Source organism: Rousettus aegyptiacus, unplaced genomic scaffold (genome assembly GCF_014176215.1).
Source record: "Rousettus aegyptiacus isolate mRouAeg1 unplaced genomic scaffold, mRouAeg1.p scaffold_m13_p_6, whole genome shotgun sequence".
Lineage (NCBI taxonomy): Eukaryota > Metazoa > Chordata > Mammalia > Chiroptera > Pteropodidae > Rousettus > Rousettus aegyptiacus.
The window spans coordinates 41918187-41942467 of NW_023416309.1; the positions used below are offsets into that span (position 1 = coordinate 41918187).

The window sequence follows — 24281 nt, forward strand, 5'->3', positions numbered from 1 at the left end:
GGCTCCAGCTCAGGCGCTCTACCCAGGACGACCCTGACTTTTCTTCTCAGGGTCCCTAGTACCAAACCTGGTGCCAGACATGTAGCTGGTACTCCTCCAAAGGTGCCAGGATTGGCTTGAAATTTTCTCCTGAGGTAATGGAGTGACTTAGTCACAGCTGAAGGCTTCACAGAATGTACTGTATATATGCACACACACACACACACACTCTCTCTCTCTCTCTCTCACACACACACACACACACACACACACACACACACACGGCACTCACCTGGCCACCACCAAAGATCTTCCTTCCCTTCATTCTCCAGTTTGGAGGGGGACACTGTCCCCCAACCTGCTTTCCAGCCAACTTTCCTGTTGGTTACTGAAAGAGGGGTAGGTGGGGGCCCAGTGGGGTCAGAGCCGTTTTCTAGGTTGGACCTTTGGGTCAGGGACCAAAGGCGGAGGGAGGTGACAGAGCAGCAGCTGCGCTACAGGGCCTCCCAGACGTAACACCCAAACACACCCTGACATGACACCTTTATGCTGGGAAAACAAGGCGCGCAGCTCTGGGCAGTCATGCCGGTGGCGTGGCCTGACTCAGACGCTGGCAGAGCTGGGTTTTATTATCCAAAAGAGGCGGGCGGTGGTGGGCAGGACATGTGGGCTGAGCTCCAGGAAGCAGCCGATCCTGTGAAGGTGCTGCCGTTCACCTTTCTGGGAGCTAGAGAGAAATCTGCTCTCTGCACAGGCAGCTTCTCTCCAAGGAGGGTGTGACTCCCTCGTCCCACAGGGAGCTCCTTCCGTGATGCAACAGGGGCTTCCTGCCCTCCTCAGCTAAAAATAGGAAGAGGATTTCTGCATGGGAGGCTAGAATTCCAGATTGGAATGAACTAGAAGCTAGACTGCTTGAGCTCCAGCCCTACTGTTGCTTGCTGTAATTTAGACTAGTCACTTCTCTTAGAGGGCCTCATTTCCTCAGCTGTCAAGGAAAGGAAACAGACTACATCAGAGGGTGGGCACAAAGTGTCATCTCAAGGTGTCATTGCCAATCGATAGGTAATGTCTTCCTGAAGATAGATTGTGTGTGTGTGTGTGTGTGTGTGTGTGTGTGTGTGTGTGTGTGTGTGTGTTTTAGAGAGAGATTCTGAGACCATGTCCGGGCTCATGATTGATGAACAGTATCTGCCAGGGGCACAGAACAGAGATATGCCACAATCAATCAATGACGTCTGCTGTGGGCATGAGGCTGGAGAGTGGCCCCGTGAGTGCCAGGCACGCATCATTCTGATAGATGATCTCTAAGGGACATCCGGTTGTACAACTAACAATTCCACCCCTGATTCCCCAGTGGACATAGTTAATGCTGGTTGCCAAGCATGTACCCCCATGTTGTGATATTGACTTCTCTTCCAGAAGAGATGTTCTCATGAGCCCTTCAGGGGGAGCACGCAGCCCCCTAAAGCTCCCTGTGCTCACACTCATGAGACTTCACTCAGAAGGTCAGAGTCAATGAGCAGTTCCAAGGTTTAGTACCCGGAGGACATGCCAAGTTCTCTTACAGTTTTCCCCAGTGCCTACGATGGCTTCCCCACTATGTCAAAATCCCACCCTGGCCCCAGGGAGACACTGAGGGCAGAGATGGCTCCTGACTTCCCGATGCACAAGCAGGGTTCTCATGTAACAGGGCCTCTGTCCCTTGGGATTTCCCTGGAGGCATGTGCCTGGATCACCTACAGGCCATTTGCCAAAAGCACACAGGTACTTTTGATGCTCATAGACTGAGAACTCATCTGTACAAGAAAAAATTAATTTCCCAGGCACATCTGCAGGCAGGTGAGTGTCGGACAAGCTTTCCTCCCCTCTCCTCTCTCCAGACCTTTAGGTTCTGCCCGGTGGGAAGGATGGCAGGCCCCACCACAGGTGGTTCTCAGGGGCCCAGCTCCCCTCTCTGTGGCGTATCTTCCTTTATGCACAGAAGAGCAGAGGCCCTCCCTCGTGGACTCTGCTGCCGCCCCTCCTCGCGCCACCTCTCTCCGTCTGTTTTGGAGCTGGGAGGCTCCTCGTGCACAAGGTTACTCCTACACCCACTGGGATGGGGAAACTGCACAAGGGGGGGTCACTGCACAGACTGTGCAAACTCTATCTGCTTAGAGAAGGAAAAATCCCACTTAGTGCTCTTCAACTGGGATTCCCAGTCAGTGGTCCTCAGCTTTCCATCCTGAGCCACCTTGCCGCGCCCCACGCCCCAACACCCCTGGAGAACAGACACCCACAGCCCTTCCCCGCCCCCAGCCCAGGAGGAGGGGAAGCCTGCCCTAGAATTTCCAGGAGCTACCAGAATGCCCACAGGGCTCCCTGGAGTCTGCCTGTGTTCTATCAGATACCTGAAAGATGCCTCCTTCCAAGAGCAAGGAAACACTGTCTACCAATAATTACTTTTTAAAAAGCAGTGTTTTCCTAACAGAGCTGCTGGGAGGAAAGTGGATTGATAATTATACTTCAGAGGTGAAAGTGTTTATCTGGAAAACCCTTACCACCACCACCTGCCTCTCCCACTTGAAGACAGATGACTCTGTGGTAAAGGTGAAGTCTGTATAAATGGGGCACAGGAAGAAACCTCTGCCTTCAGGTGGAGTGAGGATATCCAGCTATGTTCTCTTGGAGTTAAGTTTCTAAGGGCCTAATTGATGAGGTTTCAGCTTCCTTGTCTAGAGTCTCCATGCCAGCCACTAGTCCAGCTTTCTTTATATGAGTTGTCTCATTTTATTCTTACTATTACCCATGAGGCAGGTATTTCTTATTATCCTCATTATACAGATGAGAAAACTGAGGTGCAGAGAGGTTGAAGAACTCACCAAAGGTTATATGCAAAGGTTATACGTGCTGGAGCTGGTCTTGGAACCCAGCCATCCTGGCCCTGGAGTACCTGCCCTTAAGAGACACTGTACTTTATGGCCATGCAACTCTGAGTGTGTTTCGTCACGACACAAGAACAACCACCCTAGTAGTTCTTGCCCCAAAGTACAGTTCATGTGTTTTGAGCAATATTTAAATACAAGATTCCAATTTAACGAGCTACTATGAGAAGGTCCCTGATATTTGTTGTAACGGGTTCTACACAGTGACATTCCATAGAAATGATCTAGAATGATCGTTCAGGAAATATGAGGTAATGTAACTTTAATAATTATTTTAATTTTCTTGCTCTCGTTAGATATGTTCTTAATGTCTGTGTTTTTTCTAACCTGTGTGTTTTCTGTCCCATTTACAGTAATGACCATGAGGGACATATTTTATTTTAGACCTCCCACTTCCCCTACCTCTCCCATATGTGTCTTTTTAATTAGTAAATATCAATGTTCAAATTATATATGAATACATTCTTTTTGTTTTTTAAAGGAACATTACAAATAAGGCTAAGGTTCCTCTCTAACTGAGCCCCTCCTCCCTCTGATGTCCCCAAAACACTTTCAGAGATAACTCTATTACCAGTTTGGAGTGTATCCTTTTAGATCTTTTAAAAATATTCATATTTATGCTATATATATAGTTGAAAAAGATATATCTTAGTGTTGCTTTTGCATAATTGCTATCACGCTATAGATATTGCTTTGAAACTTGCATTGGTCATTAACATTTCTTGGAGATCCGTCCACAAAATTGAGATCGACTTCATTTATTCTGATTCTTGTACAAAGTGGTATGAGAATACCCCAGTTTACTTAGCAATCCTCTCTGAACGGTCATTGAAGTTGTTTCCCATTTTCTCCATGGCAAATGACATGAGGCTTTCTGTGCCTTGCTGGGACTGGTGACGGACCTCAGTCAAAGCCAAAGTTCTCCTCTGTCCAGGGCATGTGAGCAATCGCAATGACCCGCAGCTCCCCATACTGCTAAAGCTAGAATAATACCAGGCACTAAAACTCTCTCAAACGCTTGGTACAAAATTGTTCTTAGAACTTGGCAATTGCTCTGAGAACCAGGCTTTGGTCCCGTTGCCATTAGTTTAGGGTCAATGATCTCAAACAACACAGAGTTTGCCTTGATGATCAAAAGACAGAGCCTGCAGGAGAGACACTCACCCCCCTTTTTCCACTCTCAAATTGATCCCTGGCACACACCAGAATCACCCCAATTTGACCTCAGCTAAGGTCTGCTCTGGACATCAAATCGAACTAAAGCTCCTGTCAATCTGATGAATAGAAAATTAACACAGATGTTTACCTGTGAAGTAAAGGACTTAGAACTCTTCTAATTCTAAAAATGCAGTGAAACTGTAACTCTCCTTAAACGACATCGTAACACGCCCACACATACATACATATCCATTCCAAGTCCAGTTATTGATGATTTGGGATTATAGTTTTGTTCGCCCATCATTAGCCCGGCTACTTGAAAGCAAATGAGTGTGACCCTGGGTGGGGTGAGTGGAGAGTCTGGAGAGATGAATAAGGAAGAGAGAGAAAAGCTCTTCAAAATATATTAAGTTCTTTGGAGCAAATAAGCAAACCTGAACAACCGTCTTGACTCCATTTTCCAAGCAGTGTGTGGGGAGCTAAAGGGCCTCTCTTGCCTCTGATCAAATATTGACCCTGTGCACTTACTGGCTGGAGTTCAGACTAGAGGGCCAGCAGCACCATGGAGCCAATGTTTGCAGAGCAATTACTGCTGCAGTAATTGCCTTGTAGGTCAGATTGTGAAACAACCTTCGATGGAGCCTTCCGGTCCTTCCTCAGAGGGGCCAGGCCTTGGGGGAGATCCTTCACAGTGAAGGAGCTGTGCAAGGAAATTTAGAGAGTCTGAAAATGTGGTCCAGCTGCCAGTGAGAAGGCAACTTAAGAGCATCTGTGGCCCTTCACCCTCCTCCTTCTCTCCTTGACTGCTCCTCCAAATAATCCAAGCCCTTTATAACTAAACAGGCTTCAACAACAGACCTTGTCCTGGCCAGCTCCCTCTGGGACAGGTCCCTTTCCTGGTCAGATACGGCTGAGTGGTGGATTGTTTTCAGAAGAAACCAATTTCCACTCAAAGACCAAGAGCCTCTCCTCTCCCTGTCCCCAACTTGACATCTGAGATGTCCTTAGAAGCCCTCTCTAGTAACTGACCTGGTTTCCAGAAGAGATGTTTGAAATACTGTTGAATTTGACTTGCTCTATCGATGGGACAAACCATGGTGGCGTATAGTCTCCCTCTTCCTGCTGGGGCCCTAGAAAATTTTACAGGGCAACTGGGAAGGGACTAAGAGGTGGCAGAATACTCTGGGGTTGACATAAGGCCAGATCAAGCCTGTGTGTGTCCCAGATGGTCTAAAGCAGCATAGTTCCAGAGAACCTGGGATGACGGAAATGTTCAGCTCTGCTCAATACCTAGCCACCGGCCACTGTGGCTATGAAGCACTCGCAATGAAGCAAGTACGACCGAGATACGGAAACTAAATTTAATTTTTAAAAATCAACTAAACTTAATTTTTTTAAATTTAATCTGTAAAATGTTTCATTAATTTAAATTTAAACTTAAATAGCCACGTGTGGCTACTGGCTACTGAGTGGGTCGGCACAGGTCTAAAGCTTCCATACCCAGTGCCTCCCGATGCGCAGGAAGAGGGGCTGGATTCAGTGAGCAGCTCCTTGGGTGTAAAGGAGGCAGAACCACTGCATCTGAAGGCTCAAGGCAGAAGATACAGGGAGAGAGGAAGGTTTGCGGCAGAGCAGAGGGTCCTAGCTTGGTGCCCATGGAAGGACTTCGGGAGTGCGGGGAGTTGTAAATGACCAACCGAGTTATTAGAATTGTATATGTACATTCGTGCATTTGTCTGGGGAGAAAGTCTTGCTTTCATTAGAAGCACAAAAGAATACCTGATCCTCAAAAAGAATCCCCTGATCCCCAAGATAAAATAACTCATTGATCTGCATTGATCTGTTAGATAAAACTTACTTCTTCAGGAAAGCCTGCCCTGATCCCAGAGTATAAGGTTTCGCTATAATATGTCTATGGTGCCTTTCTTTGTAGCATTTGAAACAGCATAAAAGAATACATATATATATATATATATATTTTTTTTTTTTTTAACTGTCTTCCCTCACTAAGCTGTAAGTCCTATAAAAGCAGTAACCACATCTGCTTTTGCTCATCAATAAATCCCTGTAGCCTGGCATACTGCCTGGGACATAGAGACAGGCACTTAAGATTGGATGGATCGAGGTGGATGGATGGATGGACAGACAGAAGGAGGCAGGCAAGCAGGCATAAATGAATGAACAAACTAAGAAATAAATTAGGGACATACTTTACCCTGATAACTATAATTCTCAAAAAACAACCAAATCCCCCTAAACTGGAGTAGAAGTGTGTGGCTATATCACTCTAGGCTGCTATCACCAATCAAAACCATATGGGCACCTTCTTTGTTCCCCACTCCCAAGAAGAATGCTCCTTCCTTCCCCTTCATCCCATAGCATGTTGCTTGGACCTAAATCTACTGTGCACTTCCCCCACCAGATACGGACTCCTGTAAGGAAGGAACCTTGTCCTCAGCCGTGTTCTGGCCTGCAATACTGAAAATGTGTGGGAGGCCTTAGCATAGGCCAGTCCACTCTTACCCTGAGCCAGCCTGGCTTATTCATCTTTATATTTGCACCCTCACCACTCACAGCCACAGCAAGGCGGACAGTTGAGCAAGCGAAAATGCAAAACACACAATAAAAGTTGAATTTCAGATATACGATGAAAAGCTTTTTTAGCATAACTATGTCTCATGCAATATCTGAGACATACTAAAAAATATATATTCATCGTTTATCTGAAATTCAAAACGAATTGGACATCTTATATTCATCTGGTGACCCCAATCCTGGGTATGAAGAGTGTGAGTCGTGGGGGTAGACGGGAAACACCAAGATAAATGATCTGCTCTGTACAATGAGAAGGCTTCAGATAAGTGTGGAATGAGCAGTTACCAGGTTATCTGTGGTTTCTCTCCCCCAACGCCATGAATAGCTCCCCAGTGCTTCACCAGAGTCCTAAGTGCCACGGGTCACATCTAAGAGATACTGACTCTCCAAGCACAACCTCCCACTCTTGCCTCCCCATTGCCTGCTGCCCCCTCAGGGCCAGTTGCCCTGGTATGTGCCTGGGATTTTTCAACCCCAAGGATCTCCCCAGAGAAACACACGCAAAGCAGCTAGGTCCTGGCAGGAGCTTTGAAGATGATTACCCAGAGTGATGCTCGGCTTCAAATCTTAGTTTGCACATGGTCTGGGGACATGAGTGCTGTTCCGATGTGGAAGCTGCAGTGGAGAGAGGTGGAAAGACCAAGCATCCCTCATATGCTTCCTGGCCTTGCAACCATAGAGCCTGAAGGGCAGGGCACAGCTGATCACCTCCAGGTTTGATTGACAGAGGGAAAAGGACATTAGAGGTACCTGAGCTATTCCAAGCGGAACTGGATCTGCACATACCCCATGGCCCTCAGCCCAGGGCCAGAGGAGGTTGGGACTGCTTGGCATCACTTTGCACATAATTCCCGGGGTTACATAAGAGAGGTGGGAGGCCAGGGCCTCCTTGTGGTTCCCTGACCTCCACCAGGAGCAAAAGACACTATTTGAAGAAGCAGAAATAAGAGAAGCAAGTACGGAGAGAGCCATGCTGGGGACAAGGGAACCAACTTGTGGGAGGGAAGGGACATAGGGGTCCCTCAAAGGGGTGCCCAGGCCCACTGCTATTATCTGACACTGTATATAAGCCCCCAAATGGTACCCAAGTAGTGCAAGATGTGAATGTCAATGATCAGAACTGGTTCAGCTCAGTGGTTCTTCACTGGGGCTCCACAAGGGTTGTCTGTGAACATCTGGCACTGCAAGCAAAATTGTACATATACGTTCTTTTTCTGGGGAGAAAGGGGTCTCCAGTGGCCAGAAGGCCCAGAACCTGGAGTCGGTAAAACCAGCAGAGCAGCTACCCCCAGGCTGGCTCAGTCAGCTCTGGCCTTGCAGGGCTCCAAGATGGAGCTCTGCTGACAACAGGGGGAGCAAAATGACTCTGAGAGCAGTCACCTGTGGGCCCCACCCCCCACTCCCGACACACTCCTGTCCTGCCCCAGGGGGAAGTTCCAGAGAGACCCTGTGGCTTACAGGATTCTGAACACTCTGGCCCAGGCCAGGGCACAGAGCAGCCCCTCAGCACCGAGTGAAGCTGAGTGAGGGAAACAAGAAAGCTACACTCTGAGAGGAGGAGGCGCTAAGCCCCAGCCCCTTCGACTGCAGCCTGGCATGCTGGTCACTTGCTAACTCCACTAGACAACCTAGAGGGTAACTTACTAGATCACCGCATGTCAGGAAAAACGTGGAGTCACTCATTTAATCCTCACAACAACCCTACCGGGAGGGTACTATCCCAATCATCATTCTACAGATGGGAAAACAGAGCCTCGAGAAGGTATGGAACCTGTCTGGAGTTACACAGTGACAGAGCCAGTAACCAGTCCCAGGCATTGTGTCTCCAGTTAGAGCCTAAGCCTAAGCTCTAACTCTCTTACACAGCCTCTCACAAAGCTGAGTTCTGAGGGCCACCAGTGACCAGAGATGGAGTTAGCAATGCCATATTAAAACCAGTGGCCCTGATAAATAAGAAAGGCTTTCTTAAATGCATGCCCCTAAAAGTCATCACGTCATGAGTTCTGTAAAATGGGTTCACAAAGATGCTATGAGAGTCTCCAAGGTTAAATTTCATAGAACCATCCCAACCTTTTTCTAAAATGCATCTACAGGGTGGTGATGACCCACAGGGTCAGGCCTGGCCATGCTCGTGGCTAGAGCCAGCACATCATACAAGCTACTCCGTGACATGTGCCCTCTCCCCAAACACAGGAAGTAAGCCTTCTGCGCGAGGGAGAAGTGGGGGAGGGGGGAGCAACATTCCTTACTTGTGAGATTCTTAAACTAGGAAGGGGGTAGGGGAGCAAAACAGAAAGAGGGGAAGAAAAGTTCTGATTTGAGAGTTTCCACTGGCTCTCAGACCCCCTCTGGCTCATCAATGAGTCCTTTCAGGGTTCTCTCACCCCAACTAAGTTATCATTTCCTGTCCAGCACACTATATCCATTGATAGGGTATCAGCAAACCCCACCAGTTTATGCCGGGAAAACCCAAGGAGATTGGACAGGAACTGAGGGGGAAAGAGGATGAAGGAAGGAGGGTAAGGAGTGGCTTTTAATCCCATATTCAATGGGATATTCAATACCATATTGTTAAATGAAGAGAGGATTTATGATACAGGAAGCTGGCTCACCTTTGGCTCATTTCGAAGGTAGAGCAATAAGAACAATGGGCTAAAATCAGGTACTTGAAGGCAGATATGCAGGCATGGCCTCTCCGAGATGACTCAGTACCAAAGGCCTGAACAGCAAGGAGTGAACCTCGGTTGTGAGGGCCAGGACTGCGTGTCTCTTCTTTATGTCTTCGTTGGTCTAAACCAGGTTCACAGCCCTAAGGAAGAATCTAGAACCTCTTGGGGCTTTCCCTTCCTGGTGTACGTTGCTGCCCAAGCTGCAATGATTCTGCCTTCTCCAGTGCCTGCGTCTGACACACATAGGCGGCTTCCCTAGTGGCCATGTCTATGCTACATGACCCTCTTACTCTGGGACATATTAATTGGTCCAGAGGGGGCACCAGACCAAATTGGGCCAATCAAAGTCTTCCCTAGGATTTTTCAATTTGGAATTGGGAGAGAGTCGGTGTCTCTGCTGTTGGGAACCACAAGATAAGAAATTTGGGCAGTGTTGACAGCCAAGTTCCTCAGGATATGAGGTAATAGAAGCCGAAGACGGTGCCCAGAGAGAAGCAGAGATAAAACAGAGGGAGAGCAACCCTGGTTTTGGGGGTTCCTGGAGCCCACTGCCTCACTCCCCTTTTCACCATCTAGTCAACTGCATACGTTTCCCTGGAATAACCTTTTCGACCAAGTCTTCTTTTTTGGCTAAAGTGTAAAACTATCACTTCCTTGTAACCCAAAGAGGCCAAACCAGATTAGTTGGCACCAAGGGAGGTGTTCGCAAGGGAGCTGCGGGATCCCTACCGCCATGCCCCTTTGTGAACACGCCTGTGTACATTAGACAGACACATGTAAACAAACAGAGCAGCAAGAGCCTTATTCAGTTAGACAGACATAGTGGTCTCCCCAGTTTGTGTCTGTAGTTCAAGATGTTGCTTATTTTTTGTTTCGATCTTTTCCGTGTGTTTGCTTTTCTTTGCCTGCAATGACATGGTGGCTTGTGCCTCATCCTGGATATTGACTGACACATCTGCTCTCACACACAGCCCCCGCAGCCATCCTCCACCTCTCCACCCTGGCTTCCTACCCTCCAGGAGAAGGAGGGTGACAAAGCATGACTGTTAAGACCATCTGAGGAACCCCACAAAGCCTCAAGTGTCTGCCTGCAATATCTCAGACTGAGCGAAGCCCAGTTCAACCATCAAGGTTCTGCACCTGTCCCTCTGCTCTGACCTAGACTCTGAACCTGAGAGCTCTGCTGGGGATTCTCCGGATGAGTGAGGACATGGGCGAAGCCAGCCTGCCAGGAACTCAGGCCGCCGAAGGTGGAACTGGGCACCATCTGAGCTCAGACCAACTCACCTGCAAGTCAAAGAACTTGCTGTACCTCCGGTAGATGGTCTGGGATGTGGAGTCGGACCAGGTCACGTTGATGATGTATACCTATGAGGTAAAAATAAGAGAGAGTGATTGAGTGACTAAGGCTGGGCTTCAAGTGGTACCAGGCATGAATTAACATGACTGTGCGTGCCCCGTGGCTGGGACCATTCTTTTTCTCATCTTTGTTCCCAGGGTCTAGCACAGTGTCAGTTACATATAGATGCTATACACACACACACACACACACATATGTGTATATATACACATATATGTATATGTTTAAATACAAACATTTAGAAGGGTGTTCAATAAAATACTAAGAATGATTGTCTTAGGAGGGTAGAATTACAAGTGTTTTAATTTCCTTTTCGTTCATATGCACTTTATACAATGAACATAAAATTGGGGTTGTTAAAAAAAAAACACGAGCAGCTAATTTCCACTGGTTCTTGTACTTCAGAGGGAATGAGGATTTGCAAGGGGCCTTTCACAATTGCAGATGCCAGGGCCCTGCCCCCTGAAATTCTGCATTAGTTGATCTGGGTTCCGGGGGCACGGTCACCTGTATTTCATTTATTTTATTTTTTAAAGTCTTTATTTTCACACATTAGTTTCAAGTTCACAGCAAAACTGAGCAGACGGTATGGAGTTCCCATATGCCCTCCCACACGTGCTGCCTCTCCCATCAATGGCCCCCGTCAGAGTGGTACGTTTGTTACCACTGGGCATCCACAGTTTTAGCAGACCACACCAGGGTCTTCTGCCACAGCTGATCCTCAGAACTCACTTTGAAAAGCACTCGGGAGACCACAGCATTTCAGACAGGTGTGATTCGTCTCCGTATCCCCAAGTCTTAGCTCAGCATCTGGCACAGAGCGGGTGCTTTAAACATTTTGCTCTGCTGAACAAGCAAACTGACCCTCTGGATGAGACGCATATTTGCAGGAGAGATGTTAGCGCGTGGAAACTGGGAAATTTATCAGAAACGCAGGCATCTCAGGGCCCCATTTCCAATGTCACGCCAGTTCCCAGGGTCTCCCAGGCTGCTACCTCCAACGGCTCTGGATGGCCCTCTTGCCTAGGAGGTGGGCAGGACTGCTGGCTGGCAAAGGAAAGACCCCTGCTCCCAACATTTCCGTCCCCTTTATCTGAACCCACACCGAAGATACAGCCTCCTGAGAGAGGCGTCAGTTAGAAGGAGGGGTCCCCTCACACAGTTTCAGGGCTATTCTGTTGCACTATCCCTCCGGCGCCCGCTATGAGGACTGCAGGTTCGGGGGAGAGCAGAGCACTGGCTTGACACGGGCGACTCCTCTGCTCTGCTTCTTCCCTCAGAAGAGCCAGAGTGGCTGCGGTTGACGACAGTGGTTCCTTTGCCAAGACATCCATCGGAATCACTGGGGGAGCGTCGTTAAAATTCAGATTCCCAGCCTCCGCCTAGTGATTCTGATTCAGTGGTCTGGAGGACTCCACTAGTGAGGAGAACAAGGTGGGTGGAGAAGCCAGGGGCTTCAGCCACGGGGAGAAGGAAGAAGCATTAGCAAAGAAGAGTGGCATTTAGATACCTTGGCATCGGCGTGGCTGGCTTCCCCGTGGGGCAGGGCTGTCTTAGTCTGCTCAGGCTGCCATAACAAATTACCATTGACTGGGGGGCTTCAACAACAGACATTTATTTCTCACAGTTACAAAAGCTGGAGGTCCAAGACCAAGGTCCCTGGTGAGGACCTAATTCCTGGCTTATATATGGCCACCTCACGTGGTGGAGAGAGAAGGCTCCAGTCATTTCCTCTTCTTATAATGTCACTAATTCCAGTATTGGGGCTCCATCCTCATGATCTCATCTAAACCTAATCATCTCCCAAAGGCCTCAGCTCAGATAACATCACATTGGGGATTAGGGCTTCAATGTGTGAACTTTGAGCGGGGGGAGGTACTGGGCACACAAATATTCAGGCCATAGTAAAGGTTTTGCACACAGGAGTGTGAGGCTTTCTGTTTGGTTGCTCAGTTAACAGCCAAGAAGACCAGCTCTGAATCTAGTCCCTTCTCTCCTCTTATCTCTAAGTCATAGAGTTAGCTGTGTTCGGCGTGGAGCGTTTGTCCTGAAATGCATGGAGTAGAGGGCCATTCAGCAAAGCAAATAGAACCGAGTGATGCCAGCATGACATGGAGTATTTACGACATGATAAGAAAGAACATAAAATAAAAGGTTACCCCTACCCTCACAAGCCCCCAATAAACTATTGACTATTATTATAATAGGTAGGTAGGGATAAGGGATGCTTTATGTCATGTAAACATATATCTCATGTGATAAATTGTAGAAACCATTTAGATACTGATTACTACAGGTCAGCATAATGTAAAACATTCATATGTGTTAGCTCATTGAATCCTCATCTCAGTGAAGTAGCCACTATTGTTATCCTTATTTTGTATAGGAGGAAGCTGAAGTTCAGAGAAGCTAAGTTACTTGCCCAACGTCACGTAGCTAGCAAAATGCAGAGCAAAGGACTTGAACTCAGGTCTAGCCGAGTCCAATCTCCATGCTCTTCACCACACTGGACTACCCCTCTGTGCATAAATTTAGGAATATTTTCTCTGATCAAGTAGTTTTACATTTAAGTCAAACTACGTGATCAGGACTGAATGACATATTTTTAAATAAAGCTATAGATGATCTGAAGAGTCTGTACACTCTTTGTCTAGGGGGTGAGCCTAGAGGAACATGGAGGAATCAGGTCAATTCTGAGAGCCCAAGACCAAGAAGAGACAGAACCTGGGGCCCAGACAGAAGTCAACGGTTAGGAATGCTACAAAACCAGACCGACACAGAGGAAACCCTCATAATCAACTGGCTGACTGTGGCAAGATGCTCCCGGATTTTCACAGGGGTCATAACCCACCCCATACCCCCTGCTGACTCCCAGCTCCTTGACTCCCAAATCCTGCCAGCTACATCTCCCCTCCCACCTGCATCTGCCCGTCCAGCAGGTCCCAGGTGGGGAGCAGATGCTATGCAAGACCAGGTGCTGCCTTCCTGACCTCTGCCCAGGCAGATGCACTGTTAGGAGGCCCCGTGGCTGTGCCCTTCCAGGAGAGAGTCCCTACTCACCAGCCGGCTATTAGACAGCGGCCTTTCTCTCTGGCCAATCAAGCGGGGCCCAGAGGAAGGGCTTCGCTGGGGCTTAACATGACCCGTGCCCCACCCTCTCTGGTAATTAGGGGCTTCCCTCCACCTCCCAGGGAGAATTAATCACAGGCTCATAGCCTCTGGCAGCTGGGAGGCCTCTTTTTTGCAGATGAGAAACCTAGGACCTAGGACAGTGATTTGCCAGGGAAGAGCCCCTCCTGCGTTTTACTCTTAGGACCCTCCTTATTGGCTGTGAGACCTCAGCCCCTCAGGCCCTCTGGCTCCTCCTCTGTTGGATGAGCACAGACTTTAGAACTGCCAGGACTGATCCACAGACTGGTCATCATTGCAGGTGTGCTCACCTGGTTAGTGGAAGAGCTGGGATGGGATCCCAGACCTCCCAATTCGCAGTCTACGTATGACTCAACAGCCCCATGACCAGAGCATGCCGCCCTTGTAAAGGACCCTTCCCCTTTAGTCTTCAAAATAGTTGAAAAGTCACAGGGAGCCATCTCTGTCTAACCTACACCAAAGACACACTCTGTGGAGAAACAGCCAGAGAGCGGAGGTAAGGCGAGAGCTGTCCATGTGATGCTGGAAAGCCACCACCAGGACAGGACGCAGCCATGCTTCCCCCCAAAACATATTTCTTTCCTCGCTGGGCAAAGGATTTCTCCTGTTAACATCTTGCATCCCATTTCCTGTGCAGAGCGAACACGAGGGTTACTCACATGTGGGGGTGGGGAAATGAACCCATCTTCCCAGGTTCTCCCAAACCTCTGAGATTTGCTAGAGGCCCCCCGAACCTGCCATCCCAGACAGTCTAAACGCTGAGCTGAGGAAACAGTCAGAGACCTTCCTGGAGTTGAGCCCAGAGATCCGAGGACAGTCTCCAGGCCTTTTATCTCGAGTGAGCAGGAGGTACCTCTGCTTTCTTGCAAACCCTGAATGTCCTAGATAATCCCTCCAGATGAGCAATGGATACACAAAATTCCAGCCCAAACCACACTCCCCCTGCCCACCCCCCTCCATGTCAGGCTTTATCAAGCCTCCCTGAGCTGGCTCTGACGGCACTGGAAATCCTAGTGATAAACCACTGAGAAGGAGCAGGTGGAGGGGGAGGGGGACGGGGCAGGGGTCATCTGAGAAAGCCGGCTCTGTTTACTGGGCCTGCATCGGGGGGCCCTGATACACTGTTCTTGTCACAGGATCAGCCAAGATAACATTACCCGGCAGCTGGGTCACCCAGAAAGGTTTGAAGTTAAACATTCTGCTTCCACACACTTTACGTTGGTTTATGTTTCCCAGGTGGAGTTTCTCTTCCTTCTGGATTTAAAAACCCCTTGGATTCTATTTCCCTGTCTCTGGCCATTTAGGCAGATGGCAGGCGTCTAAGAAGCTTCACTCTAGACCAGCGACTGCATCCAGCTTCCCTGCAGAGAAAGCCCCAGAGTCTGATGTCTTCTTGCCACGCTCACCCTCTTAGAGGCTCTCCACCACAGACACAGCTAAGGAAGCTCCCACCAGACACCCGCACGACGACGGCTGGGTCTCCCCAGCCCACCCACTCAGAGGCCATTTTGGGCTGCTCTCCGTCTGCTCAGCTCATTAAGCCCAGAAATGTCTGAGGCTTCCGAGACTTCCACGGCTTCCAAGGCTTCTTCAACAAGAAAACAGCCTTGATGCAAATCAGACCTGCAGCCCCACGCCAGAGCACTGAGGATGAAACCCGGCCCAGTTCCTGTGGAGGGATGTCCATGATTGGACCTGGGCTGAGACCAATTAATGACCCAAAGTTAGGGCCCAATCAATCCTAGAAGGCGTAGGACCTGCCTGGGTTTAATTAGAAAGTGCCAGTAAGTACTTGTTGCTCCCTTTGCTGAAGAAAAGGACAGTTAGAGACAAGGAGTTAGGAACTGTGGAGGAAATGGTGTATCTTTGCTAAGGAAGGCCTTCTTTTTCCTGGACCCCTGCCAGCTGCCCTTGACCCCAGGCCAAATGGAAACTTAATGACAATCTTCCTTCACCTGCTCACACCACTATAGGGTGGGATCAGTTAGCTAGGAAGGGGGTTGTTGATTTAGGGAACAACCACCACTTAGAAGCCTGGACTTGGAGGGCGACCTCCACCCCAGCATGCACACGCCCTGGTTGACTAAGGGTTAATGGCCAGCTGGCAGAACCTTCCGGTCCTCAGATCACCCTATTCCAGGCTTTCTCTGGACCTCAGGTTTATGGAGCAGTCACAGTAAATGCAGCATAAGTGAACCCCAGACCGGCTCTGGGAGGGACGGGGTGCATGCCGGCAGAACAGCCTTCCCAGAGCCATGGGTTCACCAGTAACTTCCAAAACACAGACTCTGCTGCTGCAGACCTGGGCCGAATGGCCCTGCTCTGGGAGAAAGGGCTGTATAAAGGTGCTTGGCGGAGGGGGTAGTCAGCAGGCCTCTAGCCAGTATCGGACATCTTCAAGAGAACATCTTCAAGAGAGGTTCACAGGTACCCATCACCTTCAGTACCTGCCGCCGTTTTCACTAATCATGGGCCTCAGTTGCTTATTTAACTTGGAGGGTAGAGGGTAGGCCAGAGGACCTGGAGGAAGCCTCCATATCCCTGGCGCCTCCATTTATTACTCTGCAAGATGGGAATGACAGGGGCTACCTCGCTTTTGGGGTACGGCGAAGATTCAGTGAGCTGATGCGGTATCTCTTCACTAGAATGGAAGCTCCCAGAAGGTGGATCATGAAATGATCATATCACTTTCAGCATGACACTACACCTGAGAGGTGCTTATTTCACGTCTCCTAAATAAGTGAAGGAATAAAGCAGCCAGCAAATGTCTAGTGAGTGCTTACCTTGTGCCTAGTTTTGTGCCAAGCTAAAGGTGAAGCAAAGTGCCCAGCCTCCAGACCCTTACAGCTCAGCTGGGGCAGCCAGACTCTCACTAGCAAATCAAGTAGGGCACAGTGTGAGATGGAGTGATGGGGTGCCAAAAAGTGAGGCTCAGAGAGAACCAAAGGCAGTGTTGGCATCACAGAGGAGGGAGAAGGCTTTGAAAGCATTCGACGGGTTGAAATTTTAGCTCCAGTACTTCCCTGCTGCATGAGCTTGGGCAAGTGTCTCGGCCTCTCTGAGTCAGGGTTTCCTTAGCGGCAAAGTGTGGCTCTCAATGGGAGCTTCCCCTTAAACGTAATGATGATGCACATGGGGTGCTCAGCACAGGACCTGGTACAGGATGAGGACCTAAAGCACATTAGCTATTTAGACACCCAAGAAGAAGGAGGGGCCATTGGCCATGGAATAGGGGTAGGAAGAGAGCAGGAAGTGGGCAACAGATGGGGACGCGCACACACACACACACACGCACGAAGTTGGTAGAAATACTGCTAATAACGACACAGTCTGAGAATGAAGAAGAACAAAAAAAAACTCTGCTGCCTGGGCAGGGAAAAGACAACGGCCCTCCTCAGGAGCACCTCACCGAAAAAAACTGGAGGGCTGTGGCAGGCCCGGCGGGGCAGAGGCTTTTCTTCCCTTCTGTGTGTGTGTGTGTGTGTCTGTGTGTGTGTGTGTGTGTGTGTGTGTTTCCTGGAGGGGAAATGAGTGTATGAAGTAGGAGCTCCCGGGATTGACAACCCCTGTGTGGACCTTTAAAAAAGGTTCAAGTTGTCAAAGCTCTGTCCTTCCAGTCGCCAGAACTAGAAGAGAAATAGAGGAAAAGTCTGTTTTTACAAACCTTTTTCTTATACCACAAACTATTGTTTCATTAGGAATAACAATAGTCACGCCCATCGATTGAGCACTTACTAAGGTCCGGGCATTGCTAAGCACTTTACTCATCTTACCTCATTTAATCTTTATAAGGAGTCTATGAGGGAAGTATTGTTATCATCGCAAATGAAGAGACCTAGAGAAGTAATTGATCCCTAAGTCAAGATCAGTGGCATATGAAAGAGCTCCGGGTCAAAGATGGCCTTGACTCCGTAGCCTGACCACTTCGTCCTCCTTAATAGCTACGATGGAACAAGGTGGAGGCCCGGCCACAGGGTTTGCCCTCGTGGTTCAGTCTGCTGCTCTGACAACTGGTTGCTTCCTGTGTGGGTGACTAGTTGGGGCTGAGGCCACCCATGTAGCAGGTACGGCGTCCTCCATGAGGACCAGCACTCTATTTTGCATGGTTTAGAATCAATCGGATCAGCTGCATGAAAAGTTGTCACTCTCTCTGGGCGTCCAGTCGCCATCCATGAAACACTCCATGCCCCATCTTCCCTGTCAAAATACCTGACATGGTCTTTGTACTCTTAGAATTTTAGCCTCTTCCCTAGAAGTTTCTGGAGGTATCAATTAAGCCCCAGGTCTAGAAAGGAACCCATTTTGGCTTTCTAGAACTCTGGGCATAGTCCCCACTGGGACATTCTCGAGAGTGCCTGAGGGCACATGGTTGAACCTTTGTACCTTCCTCCCTCCAACCCTGCCACCACCCTCTGGCCTCAAGCCAGCTTATTGCAGCAAACAGGTCTGACCACCTTGAGGCAGCAGGTGCTCCAACAGAGAGGCCCAGAAGTGGGCAGTGAACGTCTTGGGTAATGCCCAGGAGCCCAGAGTGGCAGCACACCCAAGGTAGGGGGAGGGGGCTTGCCCTACCATGAAAACCAGAAAAATTCTAGATATACATTGACATTTCAGGAGCTAGAGTCCTAGAAACCTGAAACGTATCCTCTCGTGAACCATAACAAGGGTCACGCTCCTGTGGCTTGGATGTGGCCCAGCGGATCTAGAAAAGGGCCCACGGACTCCCAAATAAATGACTGACCTGGGCCCACTGACCTGGACACACACATCCTGTGAACGTGCCTCGCTCCCTCGTCACACCCTGGAGAGCAAGGCAAAGGTTAACACACACAGCCTGGTTTCCTCTTCCTGGGAAACACAGCAGCTAGACAAGGCCAGAGGCCAGGGACTCCTCCACACACAGCCTGCGGGGGGAAATGACCCCCACTGCTTCCTGTCCACCAGCTGACACACTCATACCTTCCTCTCTGCTGTGCTCAGCAAAGCTCAACTTTTGACACAAGGCAAACGGCTATCATTAGGAATTTTGTTGCATGGGGTAGAGTGGAACGATCTTTTTGGAGAGCATTTTGGCAATCTCTATCCCAAGATTGCATCCCCTTTGACTTGGCAATTTTACCTCTAAGAATTTATCCGCACAAATGCGTGTATATATATGTGGGTGTATATATGTATGTGTGTTGTGTGTGTTTATGTATATAAAGATGCTCATTGCTGCACTGTTTGTAACTGCAGAAAGTGAAGAATATTGAATATCTATTGATTTAAAAAATTGTCAAATAAATTGACTCATACATCTGTTAATGATAAAATGGATCTTTCTGTGTTGCTATAGGAAAACGTCAACAGGATGGGGGAAAAGAAAAAAAAAACAGATTACAAAGCAGTATGTATACAATATGACTGGGTTCATTTGGGGGGAGGTGTGTGTATTTGGGTGTTGTATATGTGCACATATGTGTACATTTTAAAAATCTGGAAAAATGCAACAAACTGATCATGGTTATTTGGGTTAACAATAAAAATGGAATAGTTTCACTTTATACACTTCTGTATTATTTTATATTTGAAGATGTGTGGCTTTCATAATTTAAAACAAGATTCTATACTATAAAATAACCGTGTCCTCTTAGCTTGTCCTCTGGCTAATGCCAGCTCTTAATCTGCTAACATCCAACATTTGCTTATTTTGGGGGAGCAGAAGGAGATTTCAAATTCAGTGCTGAGCTCTTGAAGCCAAGGTCTGAACCCTGTCTACCTATACAATTACCTGGAGTACTTTGAAAACACCCACCCCATGCCATTTAAATCAGCATCTTGGAAGGCGGGGTGGACACTGGTAGTTTTCAGAGCTCCCTAGGTGAGCCTACCAGCTGTTACAGGTTGAGAACCAGTAAGGTGGACCAACATCAAAAAGACTATTGGACTAACTGCAAAAACAAAACAAAACAAAATAAAACAAAACAAAATCTCTTTCAATAGAAAGCAATATTACACTGTAATTTGTATTATTAAGAGTCAGCTCTGCCCTCAAGAGGTCTAGTTAGAGAGTTTGTAGTCGATACTTTTCCTCGAAGTTCTGCCTTCAATTTTGGAATTCACCAGCTCAAATAGGGAAAAGAAAATAAAGAGACCGGGGTTCATTAGCTCTAAACAGTGGCTGTGCCTCTGCTTTCTTTGGCAGCCTGTGGCCATCTCCACCTTTGTGGGGCCTACATTAGTGACTGAGAGGTCAGAGTCCAGCCCTTCTTGGCTCCAGGAAGAACAGCTGAAAGAATTAGAGGTGCTGAGCCCAGAGAAGCATTTAGGAGACACACGACAGCTGGTTTCAAATATTTAAAGGACTATCGATATGGGAGTTTCCACTCCACTTGTACCCAAAGGATGGCAGTGCATAAGGAGTGCAAATTATAGGAAAGCAGGTTTTTGCCCAACGTCAGGAAGAGCTTTCCAACCAGAGCTGCCCAAGGACGGACGGGACTGTCTTGTGAAGTAATAGGATTGTCAGGCCAGGAGATGAGTGACCGCCCATCTGTGACGTTGCAGGAGAATTTCCTCCCACATAGCTGTCCACTTGCAATTCTGTGAGGCCAAGAAACACTTGGTGCTGGACATACCAGCAGGGAGCCAGGCGGTCTGTCCTTATGAAGCTTGCTTGTATGGGGAGCATCAGGCAAACATACGATCATTTCTGGTGGTCCGATAAAATGGAGTGCAGGGACCGAAACTGATTACAAGGCAGGTGGCTACTTTGTACAGATGGCCGTGGAAGGCCTCTCTCAGGAGAGGACGTTTGAGCTGAGACCTAAATGGGGCAGTAGGTTAGACCTCAGTTTGATTTGATCCAAAATTAGAAGGGAACCCTACTTCACATCATATACAAAAGTTAAATCAGAATGGATTAAATAGCTCAAGGTGAGCAATAAAACTTAAAAGTCTTACAAGAAGAAAACATAGGTGCAACATTTTCATGACCGTGGATTAGTCAACAGTTTCTAAAATATGACACCAAAAACACAACAATCAAAAAAAAAAAAAAAAGAAATGGATAAATCGGAATTCATCAAGATTAAAAGCTGTTGTGTTTCAAAGGATACCAGCAAGAAATTAAAAGACAATCTACAGAATGGGAAAAAATATCTACAAATCATGTATCTGATAAGGAACTTATATCTAATAAGTGTTGGCAAGAATGTAGAGAAATGAGAACCTTCATACATTGCTGGTGGGAATGTAAAACAGTACAACTACTTTGGAAAAATAGTCTGGCACTTCCTCAGATGGTCAAACATAGAGTCGCCATATGACTGAGCGATTCTATTCCAAGGTGTCTACCCAAGAGAAATGAAAATTCATATCCACACAAAAACTTGCATGAAAATGTTCACAGCAGCATTGTAAAAATTACACGATAACCAAAAAGTGAAAACACCCAGATTTCCACCAACTGATGAATGGATAAATAAAATGATGTGTTATATCCATGCAATGGAATATCTTCCAGTTATAAAAAGGAATGAAGTACTGACACATGCTACTTCATAGAGGAACCTTGAAAACATGCTAAGTGAAAGAAGCCAGACACAAAAGGCTACGTAGTGTATGATTCCATTTCTATAAAGTACCCGGAATAGGCAAATCTATAGACAGAAATAGATTAGTGGTGGCCTAGGGTTGGGGGTGGTGGCACTGGGGGAAATGGGGAAGAATGGCTACTGGGGTTACTTTCTGGATGATGAAAATGTTCTAAAATTGCGGTGATGGCTGCACATTATCTGTGACTATATTAAAGACACGGAATTGTATGCTTTAAATGGGTGAATTGTATACTGTGTAAATTATATCTCAATAAAGTTTTTTTTTTTTTTTTAATATATTAGAAAGGAAAAGATGTCACTCTCGGTTAGGGAGTTCTCACCAGGAAGGACTCCATTTCTCCATCCTCTCAGCCTGCTAATTCTTTGAAGGTCCAACCAATCAAGGCCAACTACCTACTAGAAGCCTCCACGGACTGTCTCAGCTCTGGTGCTCCCTCTGCCCCTTCATCTGGTACATAACAAGCTTGTGTAGACAGGGGTCACGTCACATCCATTAGTCTTGGAGAAAACTTAACCTGGCCTCTGTGATCACCACGCTGCAGATCACCAACACTAGAACATAGCAGGTGCACCTGGCCGATTAAAAAGAAAGCCTGGCTTAAAATGCACCTGGTTCCCCAGGCAGGGAGGAGACCAGGCTCTCTTCCGCTGCCAACTGGAGAGAACTGATGCCGGCAACATCCTCCTCTCTTTGCCTGAAGAGTTCACTGGCCCAGGCAGAGCACGGTGTCGGTAAAACTTTCCCAATCAAGCAGCAAACTGGGAACATCATCAGCTCCTGTTTGGCTTCCAGGATAGAGAAACTGCCCTGAAAATCAGCTAACCCTGCCCCGATGTTGGAAGTGCCCACAGGAGAGTAACTGAAGAACTCGTGAAATCTGCTTACCTTCTCTAGAAATCTGTTTCTCTGTCTGTTCGTGGTCCTGAGCCTGGAGGTTGGCTCAGCTTCCTTCCATCTGATCCCACCCACCTTGTACCCTCCTCCAGGCCTCACGGCCTCTCTGCCCACAGTCTTCCCCACCTTTACTAAAGCCTTAAGGGAACCTGTAGCAGTAGCACCCACTTCAGCACCAGGGACGGAGATGGTGAAAATGTCATGTGTATCTGTTCTCCCAACCCATTTCTAAAACTGTCCTTGACTGAGGCACAAACTCCTTAAAAGCAAGTATTTTATCCTAACTTTCCTTGTTTTCCCTAAAATATCCAAGGATATTGGACACAGGGTAAATCCTTAATACAGACATGTCACTTCTTTCTGATAAAATTCAGTTCAGTCCATTAAAGAACCATTGAGTGCTTACTATGTGCTGGGCTCTGCACCACGCACTGGTAAACCCAAAGTCAACTGAAACACAGTCCTGACCCCAGAGCAGCAACTGGGTAGTTTGCTGCAGAGGGCAGAGTGAGAGACGTGCACAATCCTGGGGGAATCCAGGGGACAGACACCAAGTGCAGACGGTTTCCGGCAGGAGGTAATGCTGGAGGTGAGGTGAAGCTGAAAGATGAGGAAGGCAAACCGGGAGATGAGGAGAGGGTGGTAGTGGTGGGAGGGTGTCCAAAGCAGAAAAAAAGGGCACAGACAAAGGCTGGAGGATGGGGCAGGGCATCCATCACCTGGGCTGTGGGGGAGAACTAGGAGCTAGAGCCTGAAACCCAAGGCGGCGAGAGGCAGGAGGTGAGCAGAAGAGTCCCTGGCTGTGAAGCTTGCGGGAATGAGGGGGCAGGAGAAAGTAGGAGGGGAGGAAGACACAGGAGCAGGAGTCAAAGCTGAAGGGTTTTTTTGGGTGGGAAACTTGGAATGGTTTGGAATTAGAGAGGGAGGGAAGAAAAGGCATGGGGGAGATTTAAGGACCAAAGGAGGAAGACATGAACACGGAGGGCCCCTGGGTGAGGAGCAGGCACAAAGGTGAGGCCAGACCTGGTGATGTTAGGCAGGTAGCAAAATGTGTGGGGTCTGGGAAGGAGAGAAGGGGAGATGGGGAGCCTAGGAGGGGACACTCGAAGATTGACAAATCCCATCCAAAGGCTTCTGGGACCTTAGATGGACCTTTGATTGGGATGCAATGAAATGAGTGGGACAGGTCTCAGAGTTGGAAGGAGAGGGACCCCAGTTTCCGGCAGTGCCTACGGTGCTTTGCTGCTCACTATCGGACAGTGCACAGAGTGACTGAGACCTAGAGACATTCGATGCAGGGCGGGCGCAGCAACTGAAAAAGGAAAGGCAGCGAGCGCTAGAAGTCAGAGGCTCTGTTTTATTCTCAATTTGCCCCAGTCTCCAGATCTGAGAGCAAATTCTAAACCTCCATCCCCTCCTTCAAAACTGGCTCACAGTACAGAGCCATTTGGAATGATGGAAGAGGTACGAGGCCTTGTCTGCTGGTCCCTCGACCCACTTCTCTCTGCCTCTGCCTCTTCCTGCTGCATGGACAGAGGATACCCTCTCTTCTCTGCCCCAGCCAACTCTAGGACGTCATTTGCTCCCAGGTCCCCTCTGAGAATGGGAAGAGGAACCTGCCAAGCTGGCTGGAGAAGAGCCTTGCACAGCAGCCAAGGAAGCCTGCCAGAGACTGCATCTGGCCGGGCTTCCCACACCGATTACCCATCTGGCCAGGCGTGGAGGTGAGATAGAAACACATAGCTGACCTCCTTCCCCTGCCTCAAGTCACGTCATCCAGGCATTCCCTTGGGGAGGGAGGCCCCCTCCCTCTGACCTCAGCCTGTTTCCCTTGGCCAGAGCCCACCCCTAGGGAGCAAGCCCCCTCCCCACACCCTCGCTCACACCCAGGCCCATGCAGAGAAAGGCGTGAGCTATAGATTCCAGCCCTCCCAAGCTGCACACCAAAGCCCC

At 48.3% G+C, this 24281-nt stretch overlaps 1 protein-coding gene across 3 annotated transcripts in view; it reads right to left on the reverse strand.

The window, feature by feature from the left end:
• SH3PXD2A (SH3 and PX domains 2A) overlaps window positions 1–24281 on the reverse strand; it is a 213972-nt gene that overhangs the window by 160299 nt on the left and 29392 nt on the right. For all 3 annotated transcript variants that reach the window (XM_016154473.2, XM_016154470.2, XM_016154472.2), the window contains exon 2: window positions 10613–10693. In XM_016154473.2, coding sequence (XP_016009959.2) covers window positions 10613–10693 — 81 coding nt within the window. The remainder of the gene's footprint in view (window positions 1–10612; window positions 10694–24281) is intronic.